Genomic DNA, 26,355 nt, shown 5'->3' with positions numbered 1-26,355 from the left:
AGGTGCATCTGACGGCTATCTCCCTCTACACCGGGACTGTCTTCGCTTTGGTTGCACCATGTAGTCGAGGAGTTCATCAAGGGACTGTTCCAACTGTTTCCCGCGGTCTAGGCGCCTGCCCCAGCGTGGAAACTCAGCGTGGTGCTGACTAAGCTCATGGGGGGGGGGGGACCTTTCGAGCCTATGCATCAAGCTCTGCTCAAGTTGGAAGACAGCTTTCTTCGTGGCCATCACCTCTGCCAGGAGAGTGGGTGAGATCCAGGCCCTGTCCTGAAAGCGGCCTTATTTGACTTTCCACGAGATGAGGATGGTGCTGCAGACACACCCCTTCTTTATGCCCAAGGTTCTGTTGGAATTTCATCTCGACGAACCCTTGTTGTTGCCCGCCTTCGTTGCCAGCTGAAAAGACTTTGCACTCACTGGATGTGGCTCGAGCGCTGAAGTTTTATGTGGCCCACGCAAAGAATTTCTGGAAAACTTCTCAGCTTTATGTGAACTTTAGTCCTGTGATCCATGGGAAGGCCTTGTCCAAGGCTTTCATCTTGGGGTGCCTCTCTGGCTGTATCACCCACTGTCACTGGTTGGCAAACCGACTGCTGCCTGATCGTCTGAGAGCCCGTTCTACCAGAGCAATTGCTGCAACAACGGCGTTCTTGTCTGGTGTGCCCCTACTAGACATTTGCAGGGCTGCTACATGGAGGTCCACGCATACCTTCACAAAATTCTATTGGGTGAACAGGGATTCCAGGGAGGAGTCCAGAGTTTGCCAAGCAGTGCTCCCAACCTGTTCACTTAAAGGTGAGCCTGGTGAGGAGGTAAGAGTAATTTCTTCTGTTGAGCCTTGCCACCTCCCGTGGTTGTGCATGTGTACTGCTATGTATTCTTTATTCATGAGCATGTGAAAATTAACAAGGGGGGTCCTGGGACATTAGTCCTGGTTACGAGAGACTTGCTCAGAGTCTTTAGCTCACTATCTTTCACAGAGAAGAAATATCCCAAACACATCAGTCTTTGTCCTGCTAAGATAGGACCACCCCCTTGTTAATTTGCATGTGAATCCATGCCAGACCCCATGCTGGAGACGGAACAATCTACTTACCTTTTAACTTGTTCTCCAGCATGGGTCTGGCATGGATTCACATGTAAACCCTCCCTCCTGCCCCTCTGCGGCTCTTCCTGGTCATACTTCCGCTTTACATGCTACCAAATCTGAAGATGGCTGCCAGAGGAGGGGCTTCGGGAGAGAGCGGTCATTGGCTGCAGGCAGTGTTACCCAGAGACCAGTGATTGCTTGTTAGGAGAAAGACTGTTCAGAAGTGAAACTGATTTTTTCTTTACCGAGGATTCCCAGCCTGACGGGGAATATTCATGAGCATGTGAATCTATGCCAGACCCATGATGGAGAACAGTTACAGGTGAGTAACTTGTTCCTTACTCACCGTAGTGACTAATGTACTTAGTCCATAGTCCCCTTTCCTCCATATGTCCCACCATCCTCCAGCCCCCCTGCACCCCACACCCCCTGTAATAATACTAGTGTCATTAGGCAATGCTGATCATTGTCAACGTGTCAATGGGGACTGAGGAGTGTCGCCGGTGGGTCGAGTTTGGTGAGCACATGCTCCCAGGGCTGCGCACCTCTAAGTTTAAAGGGAAGATTATTTTTTCTGGTGAAAAAGGTTCCACCCTTCGTGAGGGAAGCCCATACAGTATGGAGGAAAGGGGACTATGGACTAAGAGTACATTGAGTAACTATTAATTTATACATATATACACACACTTTTCAAATAACCTTTCCAGCCTGTTGCCTTTCGTATGATTGAGACTCAATCTGTTTTTATGTAGCCTGGGGCCATCGACTACAACAGTCAGCTGCTAGCACCAGGTGGTCGACTGATGAGCTGGGGTAAAGGAAGCAGTGGTGGTACTGGAGCCAAGCCATCAGAACCAGGTAATATAACTGGCTTGTTTGTATACTTTGTGACAGAATAAGTTGTTGCTTATCGTTTGATGTGCCATCCATCTCCGAAGGAATGTCATGTCCTTCATAGTACAGAACCTTCAGATTTTTTGTGTACTCCTAAGCTGTGGAAGACTAAGCTTTGTATATTGTATGTGCAATGACCATTCTGCGTGCATTGTCATTGATAATTATTCTTTTCTGCTCAGCTCCAGAACCTGGGCGTCCTGGAACAAGCACTTTGAACCGGTTTTCAGCCCTTCAACAACCAACCTCTGACAGAGATGCTGGTAGAGCAATGCAGAGGTAGGCAATTGATTTAAAGCCATTTTAAAGTAATGGCAATATGCCACTGTAGCACACTATTCAGCCCAGAAATTTTCTCTAGGAGCTTCTGTACCAGACTGCAACCATCTACTGGCTCAGTTTCCTTCCTAATTTAACAACTGGAGTCGGGGCAAGGGGAAGTGGATAAAATAATAAAACCGGTATTCTTAGTCTTCCTCAGACTACCTGTACAAAAACAGCAAGACAAATGCACAATCTTTTTTCCTGTATTGTATCATAGAATCAGATTAACTACCCACCTCCACATTCTATATTTCTTAAAGAATCAACCATTACATTAGGTTACTCTGCTAACACCCAAGAGGAAATGGGGCCTTTAAATTGACCTAAAATCAGAAGTGCCAAGTGAAATAAAGGAAACCCTCCGTGTGCACCTCTTTCATGCAGGTTGCAAAGTATGAACTCTCTGCTTGTGAATCTGCTTAGAATCACACGCTGTGCATATAGCCCAACATCTAGTGATAATCCCGGACTACTGCATTGTTTTTTACAAAGATGAAAAAGGCACGTTGACATGCGCGTGACTAAGACTATAAGTGATGTGTAGTGAGTGATGTTGGAAATGCATTGGAGGGACCGGGCCTCCCTGTCCTTGTCCTGTAGTCCTTTTTCATTTGTGTTCTGCATGGTTTTCTGCCCAGGAGTCCATGTGGGACTCCTGGCAGTGCAGCTCTTCACGTTTTTGGTTTGGTGTACTCACCCAGGAGATACCCTTCTGGCACCCATGGGTGGGGCTACAACCCTGTGACCCTAGTGTGGCCCACAGAGCAGGGTATGGGCTCATGGCAGTTCCATGCTGAATTTGATAGGTCCTCTGAGTATCCTCCATTTTGGGATACCCAGGCCCTGCCATTGGAATCAGTTGATTCCTGATAGGAAACAAGATGGTCCCTGTGGCCGCTTGCTTTCTATTGCCTGTTAACTTGTTTTCCCAAAGTCCTGACTCTGTCCCTTCCCCGTGACTTGTTGGGTGGAATTTCCATATATGGTGTTGTGAAGTCCAGGCCAGACTGGCTGGAGCCTTCCCAGTGACTGTATGTTCTGGGTACACCCTGCGGGTGGGACCTGGGTGAATGGAGTGTTTGACCAATATGCACTTGTTGTGGATGTCTAGTTTCTGGTGTTTGACACATTGACTGAGACAGCCCTACCCAAAATTGGTATGAATGCAGTGTGCAGTGTTGAATGGCTCGGTACTTGTCCCAATACACATTCCATGTTGTGAGTGTCTGAGAGGGAGGAGTATGGCCTGAATGCACTGTATGCCTGATTGGCTGACTGCTGAACGCCCTTCTGAGTGATTGGTTGCCTGAGTGTGACCCAGCAGAATGAATGGGAGATCAACTAGTTTCTCCAGCATGGGGTCTGGCATAGATTCACATGCTCATGAATATTCCCCGTCGTCGGGCTGGGAATCCTCGGTAAAGAAAAAAATCTTTAGTTTCTGAACTCTTTCTACTAATAACCAATCACTGGTCTCTGGGCCATACTGCCCCCAGCCAATGACTGCCTCTACCTAAGCCCCTCCTCTGGCAGCCATCTTCTGATTTTTACCGCACGTTCAAGAGTTGGGAGTCCTCGTGCTTAGCTCTCGAGCTTTTACTGCGTGTTGCGTTTTTTTGAAGAGTTTCGTCCAACGGATCTGGGATTCTCGATCAACTTCGCAAAATCCCACTTGGTACCGTCGCCAGTCACCCTGTTTGACACAGTGGCGCGATTGGCTTTGCCGCCAGAGGAAAGGACGAAGGCCACCCTGGGCAAGGTTCGACTGTTGACCATGGACATGGCCAAGGTGAGGTCCATCAAGTCCCTACTTGGCATAATGTCATTGTGCATCTACCTCGTGCGCCTATGCAGGTTGCGGATGAGACCACTGCAGGAGTTCCTCGACGCCCGTTGGAAGCAAGCGGCGGGCAGCTTCGAAGACAGGATCTCACTCAATGAGACTTTCTGCCAAGCGATCCGTTGGTGGGGCACCCGCGCGCATCTAGCGGCGGGCATGGACTTCCAGACTCTGGCACATCAGGAAACTGTGCCGACGGACGCCTCTCTGAAGGGATGGGGAGCACACACCGGAGCTCTCCACGCAAGAGGCCTTTGGTTCCCGGAGGAGAGGTCACTACACATCAATGTCCTGGAGCTCCGAGCCATGTTCTGGGCCCTCCGGTCGTTCCTTCCGTCCCTCAAGGGCAAAGTGAAAAGGATCTTCACCGACCACACCACCACAATGTTCTGCATCCGGAAGCAGAGGGGCACCAGATCCCGAGCCCTATCCAAGGAAGCGCAGGATCTGTGGCACTGGGCTGTCGCCCAAGGGATGCTCCTGGTACCCTTCCATCTGGCAGGAATAAAGAACACCATTGCCGACTCGCTCAGCAGGGAGCTGTGCTCGTGCCACGAGTGGGAACTGCGGCAGGATCAAGTGGATCTCCTATTCGGACTACGGGGCAATCCCCAGATAGACCTATTTGCGACGGCGACAATGGCCATGTGCCGGAGGTTCGCCAGCAGGTTTCCCCAGCCTGGGAGCATGGGTGATGATTTCTCATTCCCCTGGGATGGCCTATTCCTGTATGCGTTCCCGCCGTTGCGACTCATCAGTCAACTCAGACGGTTCCTGTGCAGGATGATCCTCGTCGCACCGGCGTGGCTGAGGCAGATATGGTTCCCGGACCTTCTGCACATGTCAGCGTGCCCCGGCCCCCCCCCCCCCCCCCCCCCCCCCGGCAAACTGCAGACGGACACGGGTCTTCTCGCCAGGGAAGGAGGCGCCATCCTCCATCACGACACAGGATCGATGAACCTGCAGGCCTGGCTCCTGCAGCACTAGAGTTCGGGGGGTACAATATCCTGGAGGACTGCAAGGAGGTGCTTGCAAAGGCCAGGGCGTCCTTGACTCTCAAGTGCTATGGACACAAATGGAAGAGGTTCTGTCTGTTGCCGTGCACCGAAGATCAACCCTCTGCGGATTACGGCCCCTCAAGTGCTGCCCTACTTGCTGTCACTGGCAAAGGCGGGGCAATCGCATGCTTCCATCAAGATCCATCTGGCGGCTATCTCCCGCTACACCAGAACTCTAGGGCAGTCATCTCTATGGTCTCATCGCCGGGTGAAGGAGTTCATGAAAGCACTGTTCCGATCGTTCCCAACGGTAAAAGGCCCCGGCCCCGGCGTGGGAGCTCAACGTGGTGCTGACCAAGCTCATGGGACCTCAGTTCGAGCCTCTGCACTCGGCCCCGTTGAAGTTTCTGTCGTGGAAAACAGCGTTTCTTGTGGCCATCACCTCCGCACAACGAGTGGGAGAGATCCAGGCCCTTTCCTGCAAGGCCCCGTACTTGACTTTTCACGACAGGAGGGTAGTGCTCAGGACGCACCCCTCCTTCATGCCCAAGGTGCCGTCGGACTTCCACCTCAACGAACCCTTGGTGTTGCCTGTGTTCTTCCCGTCGCCTTCGTCGCCGGCTGAGAGGACTTTGCACTCGCTGGATGTGGCTAGAGCGCTTAAGTTCTATGTGGACCGCACGAAGTGTTTTCGGAAGACGTCACAACTCTTTGTGAATTTTGGACCTGTCAATCAGGGGAAGGCACTCTCGAAGGCTTCCATTTCCAGATGGCTCTCCGGCCGTATCATGTACTGTCATCGGTTGGCAAACCGACCGCTGCCTGGCCGTCCGAGAGCCCATTCCACCAGAGCGATCGCAGCTACCACGGCGTTCCTTTCTGGTGTGCCCCTGCTGGACATATACAGGGCTGCTACGTGGAGGTCGACGCACACCTTCACGAAATTCTACTGCGTCGATCGGGATTCCAGGGAGGAGTCCAGGGTCGGCCAAGCAGTGCTGCGCAACCTGTTCGCCTGAGGTGAGCCTGGTGAGGAGGTAAGATGCTTAATGTTGAGTTTGATGTAATGCTTAATGTTGAGCCTTTGCCACCTCCCGCGGTTGTGCATGTGTGTACTGCTATGTATTCTTTATTCATGAGCATGTGAATCCATGCCAGACCCCATGCTGGAGAAGGAACAAGTTACTTACCTGTAACTGTTGTTCTCCAGCATGGGTCTGGCATGGATTCGCATGCTCATGAATATTCCCCGTCGTCAGGCTGGGAATCCTCGGTAAAGAAAAAACCAGTATCAGTTTCGTACAGGTAAGTAACTTGTTCCTTAGAATCACCTGCTCTGCATAGTCTGACATGCAGTGGTCACTTTGGAGTGTTGCATTTTGTTTTTCGTAGTCGAAAAGGGGAAGTCGACAAGGCGTGTCTGTAACACTATCCCTACGCTGACCTGCAGTGTACCCACAATCCCTCTCGCGTCGAGGTCCCTCAGATTGTTTTTTTCCACCCAGATATTGTTCGCCTTTATGCGGAGCTCTTCGAGAGACATTGCAAAAACATTATTCGACCTTTGGTCGTTCACTTATAACCATATTATTACTTTACACCCCTCCTTCGGCGTCGTAGCTGCGAAGCTGTTCACCGTCGATCAAGATCTCCGACGGCGGTGGCTTCGACGGAGGAGGTTGTTCGGCATTCGCCAAACACGTGGCCTGGCCTCGCCGGCCAAATACAGTAGGGAGAGTGGGGTCGTGGGACATTTATTGTATCTCTTTGAGAATGCCTTTCCCTTTCCCTTCCTTTTCCTTTGGGGTTGTTTTCACATGCAATCGGTTCCTCAGCTATGGAGAGGACACCCTTTAGGTTTTGCCCGTGTTGCAAGTGCAAGTTTACCTGGAAAGACTAGCATAAATGATGTAACCGTTGCTTGCCCCTCGACCACAAAGAGGGCGGCTGTGGGGCCTGCAGCTTCTTAAGCCGAAGACTTTAAAAGACTGCAGGGCAGGATCAAAAGGTGGGCAGCCTACGCCATGTCTAGGTCTGATTTATCACTCTGCCGCCGAAAGTGACGAGGAATGCGATAACCCGACGTCCGTTTTGGAAGTCGTAGACCTCTCTAAGGAGCGTTCACGCTCCTTGTCTGTCCCAGGCCCGACAAACTTGGCTCACGCCCTGCTTATGGGGATGAACACCCCGGCGACACTGACGCACATAAAAAACACTCCCATAAACACACGACCCACGGCTCTTCCTCGTCGAAGACGAAGAGAGCATTAGCGCCAACGGAGACGCAGGTCCTACCGGCGGCCTCCTCAGACCGTAAGGGTCTTAAGCCCCGCTCGCAACCGCAACTAGCGACTGGGCTACCCCCAGATAAGGGCGCTATCACTAAACCGCCAGACGCGCACCGTCAGAGCGCCCTTCGGCGTAGAGCAAACGATGCCTGTAACGTCGACGCCGGAGGTACCCTCGACAGACAGTTTAGTTGTCGGGAGCCTGGCGCGGATTATTTCCACCGATAGCCAGAGACGGACGGCGAAAGAAACGTTGGTCACCGCTCACAAGGCCCGGGAGACGCCAAAAAGGTCAGAAGGAAGGCAGGAATTGCCCCTTCTGTCGAGAGGGACTCCTACCCTACCAGAAGGCGAGGGGAACCTTTTTTCGACATTATGGGATAGGTCGAAGCGTTTTCAAACTGAAGGCTTCCCCCTCAATCCCCCCCCCCCCCCCCCCCCCGACCGCTCTGGGGTACCTCATGAACCCTAGAGAGACTTGTATGGACAAAATGGAGAGGTTTATGGAGACTCAGAACCTTCCAACACCCAAGAGATCAAGAGAGGGACCTCAGGAGGATCCCAGGGCCAAGTACCCTAGGCTGTTTGATCCCCCCCCAAGAGGATGTAGATTTATGACCTCACTGGAGGGGACCCCCACTTTCAGGAGGATGACGAATTATTAGGCAATTAAGGGGAACAAAACCTAGAGGAGGATGGTTTTGAAGATACCCAGATGGGTATTAGGAATACGTCACCTATAGACGATCAACCTACCTTTAATGCACTACTACGCAAGGCAGCTGCACATTTCGAAATCAAGACTGGGGAAATATCTCCTGATATAGACTTTGTAGAAAAGATCATCAAGGAGAAACCCCCTGTCAGCCAAACCATTCCCCTTCTCGCCTCGGTAAAGAGACAAATTATTCCTTCACTATCTACACCCGCCTTGATCAGAGGGGTCAACCCGAGGATAGAAAAATGTAGTCCTTCGCCATCTGACCCGTTCTATATCAGGGGCCACTCTGTACCAGACTCCTTAGTGGTGACAAATGCAAGGAAAAGAGCAGGGGCCCCGCTGTCAACTAGCGAGGCACCACCAGATAAAGAGGGTAAAAAATGGTATGCCCTAGGAAAGAGGATTACCTTTTCTGCACGAATTGCCAACAACTCTTTGCTGGCAAGTTACGCAGATGCACAATGGAGCAAACTACGTAAGGACATCGAGGAGGTACCGAAACCCCTACGTACTCGGCTTCTAGCCACGGTTACTGAAGCGACCTTAGTCAACCAAAGCATCATTAAAAATACTTTGGATGCTGCAGAAACGGCTGGCCGTTCCCTGGTCCAAGGAATCCTCGAACGCCATGTATGGCTGCGTAATTCAGGCTTTAAACCTGAAACGCAAGCATCTCTAATTAACAAACCTATAGAAGATGCCAACCTCTTTGGTATGGCGGTGGGTGAGGCACTAGAGACCGCAAAGAAGGAATTTGACACCATCAAAACCCTACACCAAATTTCAAGGCCTCCCAACAAACGTGGTTATGGCAACAAATGCTTTTTTTTTAGGCCAACGCCAGCAGCAGCAACAGCAGCAGCAATACTCTGCGGGTAACTGGTCCTCTAACCAAGGCACCCAGTGGACAATACAACCAAAGAGGACAACGTCGTGGCAAGGGCATGACTCAAAGATTCGGGTCCCCTCCCATGCATCGCCGGTCGGGGACCGGTTAACATCCTTTCTTCCAGCATGGGAGGGTATAACATCAGACCGCTGGGTACTATCAACCATAGCCCGCGGTTACTGTATAGAATTCAACAGTTCCCCTACGTACAGACGCCCAAGGGGACGACGCATGTCACCAGAACACCTCGCCATCCTTCTTCAAGAAGTGGAGCAACTACTAGAAAAAGGAGCTGTAGAGGTTGTGCCTCCATCTCAGGTAACAGAAGGTATTTAGTCAGTGTACTTGTACCCAAAAAGGACTTAACCATGCGCCCTGTACTAGATCTGCGCCCAGCGAACAAATTTGTCAAACCTCAAGTTTCGTATGGTGATGCATACTTTCATATTTTAATGTTGACAGCGCACAGGAAATACCTCAGGTTCATGATAGAGGGCAAACACTACCAGTTCGGAGTGCTACCCTTCGGCATGGCATCAGCACCGAGAGTATTCACGAAGGTACTGGCAGCGACAACGGCCCACCTGCGCAGGTTGTCCATCCCAGTATACCCTTACCTTGACGATTGGCTCATAACGGGGGATTCTTACGAAACATGCTTCTCAAATACCCAAAAGACTGTAGACCTTTTGTTTCAACTGGGCTTCTCCATCAATGAGAAGAAGTCCAGTTTAAACCCCAGCCAGATCAAACAATTACTAGGGGCTCTAATTCGAACAAACAGCGGCCTCGTCTTCCCCTCCAACGAGACAGTCCAAAACATGCTGTGTCAGGTCCCTCAATATGTGGCCGGTCGAGAGCTGACGGTGCGCAAAGCAATGCGCTTACTAGGAATGATGGCGTCATATATTTATTTGGTACCTCACACCCGCCTGCGCCCAATGCAAGAGTGGCTCAACAGCCAGTGGTGTCAGGCCAGCGGACAATGGGACGATCTAGTGGTAGTCTTGCAGGCCTTGGTTCTCTCGCTACGGTGGTGGTCGAAGGAAAACCTGGTAATGGGGAAACCATTCGCCACCCCCGCAGTGGAAGCCACTCTAACCACAGACGCATCCCTCACAGGATGGGGGGGGGGGCCTCGCCTATCCCATCAGACTGCTCAGAGTTTGGACTCCGGCAATAGCATCCAAGCACATAAACTTACTGGAGCTACTAGCTGTGTTCAAGGCACTGAAAGCCTTCCAGGCACACCTGCAAGGGAAAACAGTGCTGGTCCTCACGGACAGCACCACAGTCCTGTACCCCCTCAACAGGCAAGGGGGCACTCGCTCTCCAGGACTGTCCAAGCTGTCCCAGAGCATCTGGAAGTGGGCTCTCAAACACATGTTCCTAGTGTCACAACATGTACCAGGGGAACTCAATCTGCTAGCAGACAAACTCAGCAGAGACTTCCCTCTGCCCTCGGAGTACGAATGGCGCTTACACAAAGACATTGTCTTTGTCTTCACACAATGGGGATTCCCAGAAATAGATCTGTTCGCAACTCTGGAGAATTCCCAATGCCAAGATAACGCCTCCAGGTAACCCCAGAACCAATCCAAGGGGAACGGTCTATCGATACCATGGTCTGGGAAATTGGTTTACGCCCCTCCACCCACCCCTCCCCCCCCCCCCCCCCCCCCCCCGACTACCCTTCTCAACAAGATAGTGCACAAGATGCTCCAGGAACAAGTTAACATGAGACTGGTGGCCCCTATGTGGGCCACACAGCCATAGTTGGCTCACTTGATGGAGATGTCCCTATCTCCCCCAGTGAAACTTCCCTGCCCGTACAACATGCTGTCATAGGACAAGGGCAGGACACTGCATCCATGCCCTCAGACCATGAACTTAGCAGCCTGGCTCCTGAGATCATAGAATTTGGACATTTACAACTCCCGCAGAGATGCATGGACATTCTCAGGGAGGCTAGAAAGCCTAACACTTGTCACTGTTATTCTAGCAAATGGAAAAGATGTGTCATCTGGTGTAGGGGAAAGGAGCATCAACCCAGTTGACTGCTCTCCCACACAAATTGTTCTGTACCTGACTCACCTACTAGACTTAGGCTTGGTGTTTAACTCAATTAAAGTCAGTTTAGCTGCACTTTCCGCATACACCACTTCCCAACTTAAAGTGTGATGGTGGAAAGTACCAGTTATTAAAGCCTTCATGGAAGGAGTGAAGAGGATCCACCCTCCCATAGCTAACCCCGCTCCCGGATGGGACCTAAATGTGGTACTAACCAGGCTCATGGGGTCACCCTTTGAACCCATGCACAAAGCAACATTTAAAGACCTCACTCTTAAGACTGCTTTTCTAATAGCTATTACCTCCATTAGGAGAGTAAGTGAACTACAAGTGCTCTCTGTACTAGACCCCTTTGTAACAGTTCACAAGGATAAGGTGGTTCTACACACACATCCTAGGTTTGCACCAAAATGTAGCTCTAAATTCCATGTCAACCAGTCAATAGAACTACCAACGTTCTTTCAAAATCCTTCAAACTTGGGTGAGAAGAGCCTGCATACGCTGGATGTTCGAAGAGCCGTGATATTTTATATGGAAAGAACTAGACCATTGAGAAAGACTAATCAGTTATTTGTTTCGGTGGCAGCAGGAAGAGGTGGAGATGCAGTTTCAAAATCCACTATTTCTAGATGGGATTGTACACTGCTACACTGTTTCTCTCTTGCTAAGAGAGAACTACCCTTCAAGCCAAGAGCACACTCCACTCAAGGCACCAGGGCTTCCATAGCTTTCATTGCAAATGTCCCTCTTGAGTCCATTTGCAAAGCGGCAACCTGGAGTTCTGTTCACACCTTTACAAAACACTACTGTCCAGATGCCCACTCTAGATCTGACTCCCAGGTTGGACAAGCAGTATTAAGACCTCTTTTTTCTACTGTTCCTTCTCACAACCCACCTCCAACTCCGGGTGCTGCTCGCTAGTCTATGCACAGCATGGGATTCTAAACAGATTAACAAACATCAGAAGACAATGCATTACTTTCCGTGAAAGCATTTCTGATGATTGTATCTGCTTAGATTCACATGCGCCCACCCTTCCTCCCCGCTCGGATGGAACGAACATAGGCTTTCTTCTATATCTCTTTTCTGTACTCACTCACGTCTAATAGGCTCCCTCAGGGCAGAAAAAATACAGAGGGGCCTCGACGCTTGAGGGATTGTGGGTACACTGCACGTCACTATAGGGATAGTGTTACAGACACGCCTTGTCGGCGTCCCCTTTTTGACTACGAAAAACAAAATGCAATACTCCGCAGTGACCACTGGATGTCGGACTATGCACAGCATGTGAATCTAAGCAGATACAACCATCAGAAATGCTTTTACGGTAAGTAATGCATTGTCATTCATGACAATGCATACTTACCTGCAACTGTTCTCCAGCATGGGTCTGGCATGGATTCACATGCAAACCCTCCCTCCAAACACTCTGCGGCTCTTCTCTTGGTCCTACTGCCACTTTACGTGCTACCAAATCTGAACATGGCTGCCAGAGGAGGGGCTTAGGTAGAGGGCAGTCGTTGGTTGGGGGCAGTATGACCCGGAGACCAGTGATTGGTTACTAGTAGAAAGACAGTTCAGAAACAAAACTGATTTTTTTCTTTACCGAGGATTCCCAGCCTGACGGACTATTCATGAGCATGTGAATCCTTGACAGACCCATGCTGGAGATCAACAGTTACAGCTAAGTAACTTGTTCCATATCTGGGGACCTCTCACTGCTAGAATTGGTTCAGAAGCTGGAGTTGAAACTAACATTGAAACAGAAGCTGAATCTCGAAGCCGAGCCTGAAGAAGGTTGACTGCTGTCTCCCTTTGCCGAAAGCCGCCGAGACTGATCCAAGAGGACCCGGTTAGGCGCCCTCTTCCCATGCTCCGAGGGACCATCGAGCACCGCTAACCTTTGCCGAAGCGCCCTGGAAGTCAGACCCTGAACAGGCTGCCGATCGGAGACGGGGACTGCCAAGGAGAACGAAGATAAGCACCGGACATTCCATCCACTGCCGTCGACCAGGGTTCGCAGGTTCACATAACTGTTGGAGGCCCGTCGAAGCCGTGTTGCCCAGAAGAGGGGACCGCTTGATGCCATGCCATTGACAACCAGAGCCGCACTGCCACCTGCCTTATCCCGCCAGATAAGGCCAGACTGTCGATGCGCCGAGGAGCATCCACTGGTGGGTTTCCCGCCACCCAAAGACAGTAGAGCCGCCAGACTAGACACCCTTGCTGGGCCACAGTTCTTCACAAACTCTTTGCGGTCCTGAACTATCGACATCGAGGTGCCCCGCACTCCTCTTCCTTGCAGGACGTTTTCGAATCATCGTCGATGAGCACAGCTGGGACCTAAGCTGCTGCCTCGACGCCAAGTTCACTTTCTTCGAGGGATCTCGACGATCCATGGCTCCTGCTTTAAAGGGAGCCGCTCAAGAAGGATCCGTCGAACTCTGCTATTCCAGGTACATTGGGGTGGTAGAAACATTTATAGAAGGAAATAAGACTTATAGAACAATATAGGGACCCGGCTTGTGATATAACTTTATTTTTACAGGTTGCCCAGGTGGGGGGCCGGAGGAGATCGCCACACAGAACTGTCTTTTTTGGGCCCAGTATTCTGCCAATTGTTCTAACCAACTGCTTTCCTCCTAGGTCTATTGTTGGTTACCTTTATTAAGTGATTTGTGTGACATTTTAACCAGAGTACAGTTGATGCACTTTAATGAAATCTGATAATTGTGGTACCACTTAGAACTGTATACATTTGCCATTATAGATTAACTGAGCACAAAGTGAGGTACTGTGATTGTGTAGATTACCTTGAACCCTAATTATATAAAGACTGTTTTAACTAATACAGTGTGGACATTCCTTTGTGGGTGCATGGGGACTACACTGCAAGAACCAGCCTGCATCACCTCCTGAGAAGCTAGGCCCGGATTGCTCCACCAGTGCTACCCTATAGAGAATTTTGGCTGGGGTCCTCTGTGCCTCTCCTCTGCCAGAGAGCAGGAGTACAGACACCCTCCCCCCTTTAGTCTTTACATAGTGTACCCAAAATACTTCACGCGTCGAGATCCCACATTTGGTTTTTTCCACCTATCTAGTCTGTCTCACAAATGTGGAGCCCTAGGAGGTTTGCACTTAATGGGTCTGGCATGGATTCACATGCTCATGAATATTCCCCGTTCTCCAGCATGGGGTCTGGCATGGATTCACATGCTCATGAATATTCCCCGTCGTCAGGCTGGGAATCCTCGGTAAAGAAAAAACCAGTATCAGTTTCGTTTCTGATCTGTCTTTCGTAGTAATAACCAATCACTGGTCTCTGCGTCATACTGACCACAGCCAATGACTGCCCTCTACCTAAGCACCGCCTCTGGCAGCCATCTTCAGATTTTTACCGCACGTTCATGTGTTGGGATCCTCGTGCTATTGCTCTCGAGCGTTAGTGCTATTTTTTCGCGCTTTTTCACAAAAACTTCGATTCTTTCGGTCAAAAGAGCCTCAAGCTCCACCGATCCTACATCCGATCAACGGGGACCCGTGTCGGATTCATCTGTGCCCCTCAAGGGTGAAGATTTCGTCGAGCTACACTTCGGAGGACTCCAGAAGCTTCTCAGGCCCGGTCTCGGAGATGGCCCAGGAGAAGGGAAGCTCGACGCCCGGAAAGCTGTTCAGGGCCTGCCCTGGATGCCAGCTGCAGAACGTCTTCAAGGAGGACGAACACTCTTTCTGCCTTTACTGCCTTCATGGGGACAAGACGCACGTGGAGAAGGACTGTGCGTTTTGCGGCAACATGTCGGAACGGACCATGAAGGACCGCCATCAACGTCTCGCCAGCTGGCTGGAGGGTAAGAGCCCGTCTGGCGAGAAGAAGAAGAAATCTGAGCGGTCTTCTAAGACCTTTGAGGGCGCCCCGGCGACGGGGGCCCAACATAAGGCCAAGCACCGCGAGTCCGCTGGCACCGGGAGCGCCGAACGGTCGGGCTCTACGGGCGCCAGGCAGGGCGCACCCTCCCCGGCACCATCAACCACGAGCCAACGCTCTGGGTCGGGTAAGAGGAAGGCCGAGCACCCGGCGAAGCTCCTGGAGAGACCCCGGTCGAGCTCTAAGGCAGAGGAGGAGCGTGGCAGTGCCCCCTCCCTCAAGGATAAGGCGGTGAGCGCACCTAAGGTGGTGAAGGCCTTGATCCATTCGACCAAGCCCTCTATCGAAACGGTCGCGGCGGCCCTGGCCCAGCCTGTGGAGGCTGCACCAGTGGTGGCGGCCTCGGGGCCCAGAATCTCCCTGCCTCCTCGGAGGGAGTCTTCTTTCGTGCCTATCGATAGGACCCCCGTGAAACCCTCCGTGGGGAAGAAGGGGGGGCAGGGCGTCGTCGTAGATTCGGCCTCAACCTCAGAAGAGGAACTGATCGAGGTCTTAAGCCACGGCCTAGGCGTGGAACAAGACCAGCCCGTCGGAATGGGCCCCGACGCAGGTGACGACGACGACATCGTCGAGGATACCGACGGGGCCCCTGCTCGCCCGTCGGATTCCCCTCTGCCAGCGCCGCAAGACAACTCAGCGGCCATTTTGTTGGCTATACAGTCCTTATGCTCCGAGATAAGGACGAGACTACCGTTACCGACGGAGGAACCTCTCCCGTCGGGGGATCCAGAACCGGGACCTTCTGGTGTTCCCCCTACCAAGAAAAGAAGGATCCATCCACCGCCTCCTTTTCAACCGTCGCGCCCCGTCCAGCCCTCCTCCCCGTCCACCCGAGGGGATGATACGGGGACTGACACGGCAGCGACGGGTACGGACGACGAGGCATACGACGAGGATTTTCCGTCGTCGCCTCCCACCAGGGCTTCTCCGCCCGACGAGATTGGATCGTTCCACTCAATGATCGCCAGGGCATCCGAGCTTTTCCAACTCTGCCCTGAGGAGAAGAAAAAGGAAGGCTTCCTTTACCAACGGCGCGAGACCAAGAGGAAGACGGTCCTCGCAGTGCCTCTGTTGGACGACATTTGGGATGAGGGCCTTTCCCTCCTCAAGAACCCTTCCACGACGCCAGCGAAAAGAGACCGGTACGAGAAAAAGTACCGGGTCCCGGACTCGGCCCCCCTATGCCTCCGGGCGCAGCCTACCCCGGACTCCGTCGTCTCCGCGGCAGCCAGGAAGAAAGCGGGGGGGGGTGCGGCCTCCACGTCGACTTCCCCGCCGGACGGCGAGGGAAAGAAATTGGATGCCATGGGACGCAGTCTCATCTCGTCGGCGGCGACGACGATTAAAGCGGCCAACGCCTTGGCTATCGTGGCCCGCTACGACAGGGAACTCTGGTACAAGATAGCTCCCCTGCTGGATTTTCTGCCGGACGACAAGAGGGCGGAGGCCCTTGAGATCCTGCAGGAAGGTGAGGTGGCCTCGGACCACGCCATCACCGTGGCGACGGACATCGCCGACACTGGGTTCCGCCAGATGGGCAACGGCGTTTGCCTTCGACGTCGCGGATGGCTCAAGGCTACGGACTTTCGGCAGGACGTCCAGACCAGGGTCCTGGACATGCCCTTCGACGGGAACAACCTGTTTGGGAAGACAGTGGACGATTCCCTTCAGGCCATCAAGGCGGATACTGAGACGGCCCGGGCCCTTGGAGTACTGCAGCAACGGCGGACGCCCTTTCGGAGCGGCGGAGGCAAGGGCGCCTCCAAAGGTTCCGGCGGCGGTTTCGCTTCCTACCGTCAAGCGGCCCGCTCGTCGTCGCAAGAGGCCTACAGAGGACGAGGCAAGTCTGGCGGCCCCCGCCGTCGTCGCCAAGGAGGCCAAGGCGGCAAGGCCGCGTCCAAGCAGGATTGAACCGGCCGTGGGGTCGGGCCCCCACCGAAGCACCCCGGTGGGAGGCCGGCTGGCGGGCTTCGTCAGCGTGTGGGAGTCCATCTCCACCGACCGTTGGGTGCTGGACGCCCTGGCCCGGGGCCACGCGCTCGAGTTTCAAAGAAGGTGCCCGCGCGTCCCCCCCGTGGCCAGGAAAGAACTTCACGTCCCTCAACTTCTCCTGGAGGTAAAGGCGATGCTCAGAAAGGGCGCCATCGAACTCGTCCCAAAGAGGCTTTGGGGCTCCGGAGTCTACTCGCGTTACTTCCTCGTGAAGAAGAAGACGGGAGGATGGCGCCCCATCCTGGACCTGCGACGCCTGAACAAGTTCATCAAGGCGCAGAAGTTCCGGATGGTCACCCTCCAGCACGTCCTGGGTCAGCTGGAGGAAGGAGACTTCCTATCGTCGTTGGATTTGGAGGATGCCTACTTCCACATTCCCATCCTAAAGGGGCACCGAAAATTCCTCAGATTCGTGGTCCAAGGGCGTCACCCCAGACGAGGAGCATGGGCGATGCTTTCTCGTTCCCCTGGGAGGGCCTGTTCCTCTACGCGTTCCCTCCCTTGCCTCTGCTAATCCGGCTCGTCAACCAGCTCAAGAGGTCACGGTGCAGGATGATCCTCGTCGCACCTGCGTGGCCGAGGCAGATATGGTTCCCGGACCTTCTGGACTTGTCGGCGTCCCCGCCAATCAAGCTGCCGGCGGACGCGGATCTACTCTCCAGGGAAGGAGGCGCCATCCTCCACCACGACCCGAAGTCGCTGAACTTGCAGGCCTGGCTCCTGCAGCGCTAGAGTTTGGAGGATACGACATACCGGCCGATTGCAGAGAGGTTCTTGCAAAGGCCAGGGCGTCCTCGACTCTTAAATGCTACGGACACAAATGGAAGAGGTTCTCTGTCTGGTGCCACGCACAGAAGATTAACCCTCTACGGATTACGGCTCCCCAAGTGCTGCCGTACCTGCTGACGCTGGCCAAAGCTGGTCTGGCACACGCGTCCATCAAGATTCATCTTGCTGCGATCTCCCGATACACCAGAACCACGGGCCGGACGTCCTTGTGGTCTCATCGTCTGGTGAAAGAGTTCATGAAGGGACTGTTCAGATCGTTCCCGCCGGTGAAGGCTCCGGCCCCGGCGTGGGAGCTCAACGTGGTACTGACCAAACTCATGGGACCTCCGTTCGAGCCTCTGCACTCGGCCCCGTTGAAGTTTCTATCGTGGAAAACAGCTTTTCTCGTGGCCATCACCTCCGCACGACGAGTGGGAGAGATCCAGGCCCTTTCCTGCAAGGCCCCGTACTTGACTTTCCACGACACGAGGGTAGTGCTCAGGACGCACCCCTCCTTCATGCCCAAGGTACCGTCGGACTTTCATCTCAACGAACCCTTGGTGTTACCTGTGTTCTTCCCGTCGCCTTCGTCGCCGGCTGAGAGGACTTTGCACTCGCTGGATGTAGCTAGAGCGCTGAAGTTCTACGTGGACCGCACGAAAGGTTTTCGGAAGACGTCACAACTCTTTGTGAACTTTGGACCTGTCAATCAGGGGAAGGCTCTCTCGAAGGCTTCCATCTCCAGATGGCTCTCCGGCTGTATCATGTACTGTCACCGGTTGGCAAACCGACCGCTGCCTGGCCGTCCGAGAGCCCATTCCACCAGAGCGATCGCAGCTACCACGGCGTTCCTATCTGGTGTGCCCCTGCTGGACATATGCAGGGCTGCTACGTGGAGGTCGACGCACACCTTCACGAAATTCTACTGCGTCGACCGGGATTCCAGGGAGGAGTCCAGGGTCGGCCAAGCAGTGCTGCGCAACCTGTTCGCCTGAGGTGAGCCTGGTGAGGAGGTAAGATGCTTAATGTTGAGTTGATGTGATGCTTAATGTTGAGCCTTTGCCACCTCCCGTGGTTGTGCATGTGTGTACTGCTATGTATTCTTTATTCATGAGCATGTGAATCCATGCCAGACCCCATGCTGGAGAAGGAACAAGTTACTTACCTGTAACTGTTGTTCTCCAGCATGGGTCTGGCATGGATTCACATGCGAACCCTCCCGCCTACCCCTCTGCGGCTCTTCACTTGGTCATACTGCCACTTCACGTGCTTCCAAATCTGAAGATGGCTGCCAGAGGCGGTGCTTAGGTAGAGGGCAGTCATTGGCTGTGGTCAGTATGACGCAGAGACCAGTGATTGGTTATTACTACGAAAGACAGATCAGAAACGAAACTGATACTGGTTTTTTCTTTACCGAGGATTCCCAGCCTGACGACGGGGAATATTCATGAGCATGTGAATCCATGCCAGACCCATGCTGGAGAACAACAGTTACAGGTAAGTAACTTGTTCCTTGCCAGACTGGGAATCCTCTGTAATAAAAAAAAGTTTGTTTGGTTTCCAAACTGTCTTTCTCCCATAAACCAATCACTGAGCTGTGGGCCATACTGCCCTCAGTCTGACTGCCCTCTACCTAAGCTCCTCCTCTGGCAGCAACCTTCATATTTGTACCGCACGTTCAAGTGTTGAGAGTTCTTGCGCTTTGCTCTTCAAGCTTTTTGCTGCGTTTTTTGCTTTTTGAGAGTTAAACTCCATCGATCATCTGACTAACGGGGACCCCTTTTCTGATTTATTCAGCACCCCTCAAGGGCTGTTTTTGACGAGTGTTCTTCTTGAAGGCTTCCAGAAGATTCTGCAGGCCTACACCACGTGGATCATGTCGGATGAGGACAGCGCCTCCCTCTTCAAGCTCTGCCAAGGCCAAGCAGTAGAAGGCCAGGCTGTGTGCAGTGTCTGGCCCTTCTGCAACAGAGAAGGCTAAGGTAGACAAGGCCCTGGAGGAAAAGACCAAACCGGACAAGGGGACTAGCCTTTCCGTGAAGGCGCAGGTGCACCATGCGAAGCCGGCACCCTCCCTCAAGGTGGTGGTGGCGCCGCCGCTTTCGAAGGCCATAGGGGTGGACCTGCAGGGTCCCCCGGCGACTGCCAGGGTATCTCTTCCTCCCAGGAGGGAGACTTCGAGAATGCCTGTTAAGACCCTGGAGAAGGGGATGCCGGACCTCAGTGTTAGGGAGAATTCTCATTTATGGCTCATTTCCCTTACCTAGTGAGTCCCTAAGCAGCTTTGCTGGATTTCTTGGGTTTATTTTTTCCACCTGGTAAGAGTGTGAGCCATTTTCCCACCCTTGCAGTGTATTTTCTGGTGGTGTACTTTTTGTGCTCATGGGCTATGGAGTGTCACCAACTCCCTAGGCATCGTCTTCACCGTACCTTAAGTGCGGTGACACAGGGATGTCTTTTGGCGTTCCCTAAGGAAGTCCATTTCTGGGGATGACTACTGTCCCCCAGAAACATGTAAAGTCACCATTGGCTTTACTAGTCCTTTATTACAGATCCAGTACAAACCATCTTAGAATGGAGTACTGGAGGGGAATATCTTTCCCCTGCCCTTCTGTACCTCAAGGGGCACTTTGTGTCCCCCTTCCTGTCTCGACATGGCTGGTGGCAGTGGTAACTATCATTTTTAGACAGATTCCCGTGTTAGTGTTCTAGCTGTGGTGACAGACGTGAACATAAAACACGCTACCCCATATCATTTTTATTTTTGGTTGCCATTTCATGTTGGAAAGGACTTTCTTGTTTGCTTTTTGTCCCAAACCAGGTTTGGTTTCCTTGTTCTCCGTCCTTTAGCGGGCTTCTGCGAAGAAGCCCTCCTTTGGCGTCTGGGTGTCTAGGGTGGGCTGAATGTGAGGGAGGGGGTTTAGTCACCCCCTGCACAGGGTCTCCTTGGAGACCCAAGTCGCACTTTGTGTCCATTGGCTGAGGTGGTTGTCCGGGCTAGACAACTCCCCTGCTGTGATTGACAGCCAGGCTGTGTAAATGGGGGATTTTGGCTTAAAAGGCAGGACTCTTGGGCTGGAAGTCAGTCGCCACTGGAACTACAAGAACCGAAGAGAAGCAGAGAAGACGGCTGCTGCAACTACTGGATGCCCGGTGAAGCCCTGCTGCAGTCCTGAGCTATCTACCCTTCAACAACAGAGAAGATCCAGTCCTGAGTCTTCTTCCCTTGAGCTTGGTGGGATCAACCAGCTCACCTTCTGCCCCTACCTGGACAATTGCCTCATCCGAGCGAAGTCGAGAGAGACCGCTGTCGAGCACACAGTGGGGTCCGTCTGGCAACTCCCGGAACTGCGGTTCTCGATAAACTTTGTGCAGTCCTGCTTAGTGCCATCGCAGGATGCACTGTTTCTGGGGTCCTCGCTCAACACTGTTTCGTGCCTGGTGGCCCCGTCGGATGAGCAAATAGCGGCCATCCTGGGCAAGGTACAATGGCTGTTGACCCTAAAGGTCACGAGGGTGAGGTCCATCAAGTCTCTCTTCGGCATGTCGTCATGCATATACCTTGTGCGCCTTGGCCGGCTGCGGATGCGACCGCTGCAGGTGTTCGACGTCCGTTGGATCCAGGTATCGGGAAGCTTGGAGGACAAGATCGCCCTCGACAAGAGTTTCCGTCAAACAATTCGGTGGTGGGGTGTCCGCATCTGTCGGCGGGCGCGGTTTCCCAGATCCCCCCCTCTCTTCATCAGGAGACTGTCACAACGGACACATCCCTGGAAGGATGGGGAGCGCACACTGGAACTCTCCACTAAGAGGCCTGTGGCTACCGGAGGAGAAGTTGTTGCACATAAACGTTCTGGAGCTACGGGCAGTGTTTTGGGCCCTCAAGTCTTTCCTTCCGTCCCTCAAGGGCAAGTTGGTGCAGATCTTCAGACACCGCCACAATGTTTTACATCCGGAAGCAGGGGGTGCACCAGATACCCAACGCTCTCCAAGGAGGCGCAGGACCTATGGCGATGGGCCGTTGCCCAGGCAGGAGATGCTCCTCTTCCCATTTCATTTGGGAGGAGTGAAGAACACAGTTGGCGACTCTCAGCAGGGTGCTGCGCTCGTGCCACGGGTGGGAGCTTCGGCAGGACCAAGTGTATCTTCTATTGCGACGATGGGGCAATCCGCCATGTGCCGGAGATTCGCCAGCAGGTTCCCCCGGCTGGGGAGAATGGGGGATGCATTCTTTCTCCTGGGACGGCCTGTTCCTGTGTCACCCCTCTCACCTCCCCTTCCACTTTCCCATTGTTGCTGTGGCCCATACAGTCAAGCTTCTGGTGGATGCAGATCTTCTCACAGAAACTCGACCCTCTATGGATTACAGCTCTGCAGGTGCTGCAGTACTTGCTGTAGCTGGCCAAGGCAGGGTTGGCTCATGCTTCCAGCAAGGTCCATCAGGTGGCTATCTCCTGCTACACAAGAACTCCAGGACGGTCGTCGTCATGGTCACAAAAGGACTTTTCCGTTTGTTCCCTCGCATGTGAGCTCAATATGGTGCTGACTAGCCTCATGGGGGGCCCCCCGTTCGAGCCTATGCATTCAGCACCGCTGAAGTTTTTATCGTGGAAGACAGCGTTTCTTGTGGCCATCACCTCCGCACGATGAGTGGGAGAGATCCAGGCCCTTTCTTGTAAACCACCTTACTTGACATTCCACAAGACGGCGGTGGTGCTGCTGACGCACCCCTCCTTCATGCCCAAGGTGCCGTCGGAATTCCATTTCAACAAGCTGTTGGTGTAACCCGTTTTCTTCCTGTCGCCTTTGTCGCTGGCTGAGAGGACTTTGCACTCACTGGATACGGCTAGAGCGCTGAAGTTCTGCGAGGACCGCACAAAGTGTTTTCAGAAGACATCACAGCTGTTTGTGAACTTTGGCCTTATGAAACAAGGGAAGGCCCTCTGCAAGGCTTCCATTTCCAGGTGGCTCTCCGGCTGCATCACCCATTGTCACCGGTTGGCAAACCGACCGTTGCCTGGCCGCCAGAGAGCCCATTCGACCAGAGCGATCACTGCAACTACAGCCTTCCTGTCTGGTGTGCCCCTGCTGCACATCTGCAGGGCTGCTACGTGGAGGTTGACGCACACCTTCATGAGATTCTACTGCGTCGACTGGGATTCCAGGGAGAGGTCCAGAGTCGGACAAGCTGTGCTGCGCAACCTGTTCTCTTTAAGGTGAGCCTGGTGAGGAGGTAAGAGATGCTTTAATGTTGAGCCTTGCCACCTCCCGTGGTTGTGCATGTGTACACTGCTATGTATTCTTTATTCATGAGCATATGAATCCATGCCAGACCCCATGCTGGAGAAGGAAAAAGTTACTTACCTTTTAACTGTTCTACAGCATGATTCTGGCATGGATTCACATGCAAACCCTCCCGCCTACCCCTCTGCGGCTCTTCTCTTGGTTCTACTGCCACTTTATGTGCTACCAAATCTGAATATGGCTGCCAGAAGTGGGGCTTAGGTAGAGGGCAGTCATTGGTTGGGGGCAGTATGACCCAGAAGCCAGTGATTGGTTATTAGGAGAAAGACAGTTCAGATGTGAAACTGATTTTATTTTTTCTTTACCGAGGATTCCCAGCCTGACTGGGAATATTCTTGAGCATGTGAATCCATTCCAGACCCATGGTGGAGAACAACAGTTACAGGTAAGTAACTTGTGCCTTGCTCCCGCCGTCTTGTCAAGGACTCTTTTGCTCTTTCCCTCCGGTGAAGGCTCCTGCTCCAGCGTTGGAACTCAACGTGGTTCTGAGGCTCGGGGTGGGAGGAGCTTCTAGCCTATGCATCAGGCCCCTCTCTTCCTCTCATGGAAAACTGCTTTCCTTATGGCCATCACCTCTGCCAGGATGGTGGGTGAGATCCAGGAGCCGTTGGTGTTACCTGTGTTTTTTTCCCGAAACCTTTGTCGCCGGCTGAAAGAGCCTTGCACTCGCTGGACGTTGCTCATGCTCTGAAGTTCTACGTTGCACGCACGAATAGTTTTCGGAAGGCTGCTCAGCTGTTTATGAATTTTGATCCTGTGAACCATGAGAAGGCCTTATCCAAGGCTTCCATCACAAGGTGGCTACCCAGCTACATCACTCTGTCATCGGTTGGTGAACCGACCGCTGCCCGGAAATCCGAGAGCCAACTCCACCAGAGCGATCGCTGTGACGACGACGTTCCTGTCTGGTGTGCCCCTGATGGACATCTGCAGGGCTCTACTGCGTCGACATGGATTCCAGGGGAGTCCAGAGTTGGCCAAGCAATGCTATGCAACCTGTTCGCTTGAGGTGAGCCTGTTCCAGAGGTAAGGGTAGTGGCTTCTGTTGAGCCTTGTGCAATGTTGTACTGCTTTGTGTTCTTTATTCATGAGCATGTGAATCCATGCTAGATCCCATGCTGGAGAAGGAACAAGTTAACTACCTGGAACTATTGTTCTCCAGCATGGGTCTGGCATGAATTTACATGCGAACCCTCCCTCTGGCCCCTCTGCGGCTCTTCTTGGTCATACTGCCATTTAACGTGCTTACCAAATCTGAAGATGGCTGCCAGAGGGGCTCAGGGAGAGGGCAATCATTGGCTGGGGGCAGTATGACCCAGAGACCAGTGATCAGTTTAGTGGAGAAATAGTTTTTAAGTGAAAGTGAAACTGTTTTTTCTTTTTAAAGAGGATTTCCGATCTGACGGGGAATCTTTCTGAGCATGTCGGACCCATGCTCGAGAACAATAGTTACCGGTAATTAACTTGTTATCCCTTTTTTCTCCTAAGGCATTCACTTATGGAATTTTTTCCTTCTAGTAACTTTTTTTTTAGATTTGTGTTGTGCAATCTGACACTCGCTCTGGAACGGTGATTGTCTTCCCATCCCCATAGCAAACCCAGAAGCCGGGTTATCGCTTCTGAGTCACATTCACACCCCTCTTCCGAGGATAGCCTTCCCTCAGCCCACATTACCACAAAAGGTGAAGGATATATTTCTCTTAACTGCCTGTTTTACCTATTGATTGTGTTGGCTATTGGTTGATATTTTATTTCTGTCGCACTCGTACACAAGTGTTTCAGAGCGCGGCAAGGGAGGGAAACTGGAGAACAAAACATAAAGGCAACAAACGGTGGTAGTGCAGCCAGCAATTTGCAAGTGCTTGGTTTAAGGCAGCAGACGGAGTATGTCTGATGGGTGCAGGAAGAAAAGGGGGGTGGGCTGTATGGGTACAGATACAGAACCCAGTGCAAGGTGTGGCCCGGAAGCAGTGCAGGAGGGGGCAGGGTGAGCAGGTACCTGGGCCCGGAGGACAGAGGATGGCCAGGTGCATGGTGCCAAGCGAGACCAGATCAGCAGGGTAGAGGGGGAGCGAAGGCAGAAGAAAAGAGGAAGGTCTTGAGGTGCTTCCGGAACCGAGATGGTTCTCAAGTTTTAGAGTGGCAGGGAGGCTGTTCCAGAGGGAGGGCCCAGCCGAAGACCGAGATCTGCCCCCAGCTCGTTTCTTTGAAAAACGACTGACCCTGGGGGAGTTGGAGGTAGAGGAGCGAAGAACTCGAGGGCGGGAAGTATTTGCGGAGGGATAGCTGAAGGTATTTTGGAACCAGGCCCCAGAAAGCCTTGTGGACAATGCAGAGAGTTATGAATGTAATCCTTGCATCCAATGGGAGCCAATGGAGAGATTTCAGAGCTGGAGAGATGCGATCCCAGGGCTTGAGGCCAAGGACAAGTCTTGCAGTCCTGTTCTGGATTAGTTGCAGAGGGCGGAGAGTAGAGGCAGGTAGATTTAGAAAGACTGTTACAATAGTCCAACCTAGAGAGAACCAGGGCTTGGGATACCATGAGCTTCTGGGGGAAGGAGAGAAAAGGCAGAGTACCTCTGTGGAGGTGCAGTAGGAAGTTTGACTTTTTAGAGACCTCAGATGTTTCAGAGAAGGAAAGGGTGTAGTCAAAGATGAACCTGAGGTTCTTAGTCTCGCAGGTGGGGGTAGGAGGAGGGCCAAGAGAAGCCAGCCACAGCGTGAGGGGATGGTGAAGGTGTGCCGATGAGGAGGATCTCAGTCTTGCTGGCATTCAGACAAAGATCATTGGCAGCACACCAATCTTGAATGGCAGTTAGGCAATCAGATGAGAGAGGGAGAGGAGGTGGCCGAGGGCATCCTGAAAATGAGTTGTCGTCAGCATAGCACTGGAAATTTGAGCAGAAAATGGCAATGCAGTGGGCGAGAGTTGCCAGGTATTGGTTGAAAAGCCAGGGAGAGAGGTTCGTCCCCTGGGGAACACCACAGGTAGAGAGGAAGATAGCTGATAGGAAGGACCCAAGTTGGACCTGGGAGGGTCGATCAGAGAGGAAAGAGGTCAGCCAGGCCAGAGCCTGATCAGTGATAGCCAGGTTTTCACAGAGACGGTTGAGCTGGATGGTATGGGTGACCGTGTCGAAGGCAGAAGAGAGATCGAGGATGAGGACAGAGGGAATGTTGGAGTCCAGGTTGGAGAGCAGATCTTAAGATGTTGAGGAGATGAGTGGGCATTTTTGCTCTTACTCATCC

The 26,355-nt window shown here is 52.7% G+C and overlaps 1 protein-coding gene across 12 annotated transcripts in view; it reads left to right on the top strand.

Moving 5' to 3' along the window:
- The window catches only part of EIF4G1 (eukaryotic translation initiation factor 4 gamma 1), a 1,670,216-nt gene that overhangs the window by 1,387,477 nt on the left and 256,384 nt on the right, over positions 1-26,355 (top strand). For all 12 annotated transcript variants that reach the window (XM_069618798.1, XM_069618805.1, XM_069618804.1 and 9 more), the window contains 2 exons: positions 1,846-1,951; positions 2,170-2,266. In XM_069618798.1, the coding sequence (XP_069474899.1) occupies positions 1,846-1,951; positions 2,170-2,266 (203 nt within the window). The remainder of the gene's footprint in view (positions 1-1,845; positions 1,952-2,169; positions 2,267-26,355) is intronic.

The sequence above is a fragment of the Ambystoma mexicanum genome, chromosome 10 (genome assembly GCF_040938575.1).
Source record: "Ambystoma mexicanum isolate Mex_15411 chromosome 10, UKY_AmexF1_1, whole genome shotgun sequence".
Lineage (NCBI taxonomy): Eukaryota > Metazoa > Chordata > Amphibia > Caudata > Ambystomatidae > Ambystoma > Ambystoma mexicanum.
The sequence above is the reverse complement of the archived record's forward strand: the minus strand, read 5'-3'. Positions and strand labels throughout refer to the sequence as shown.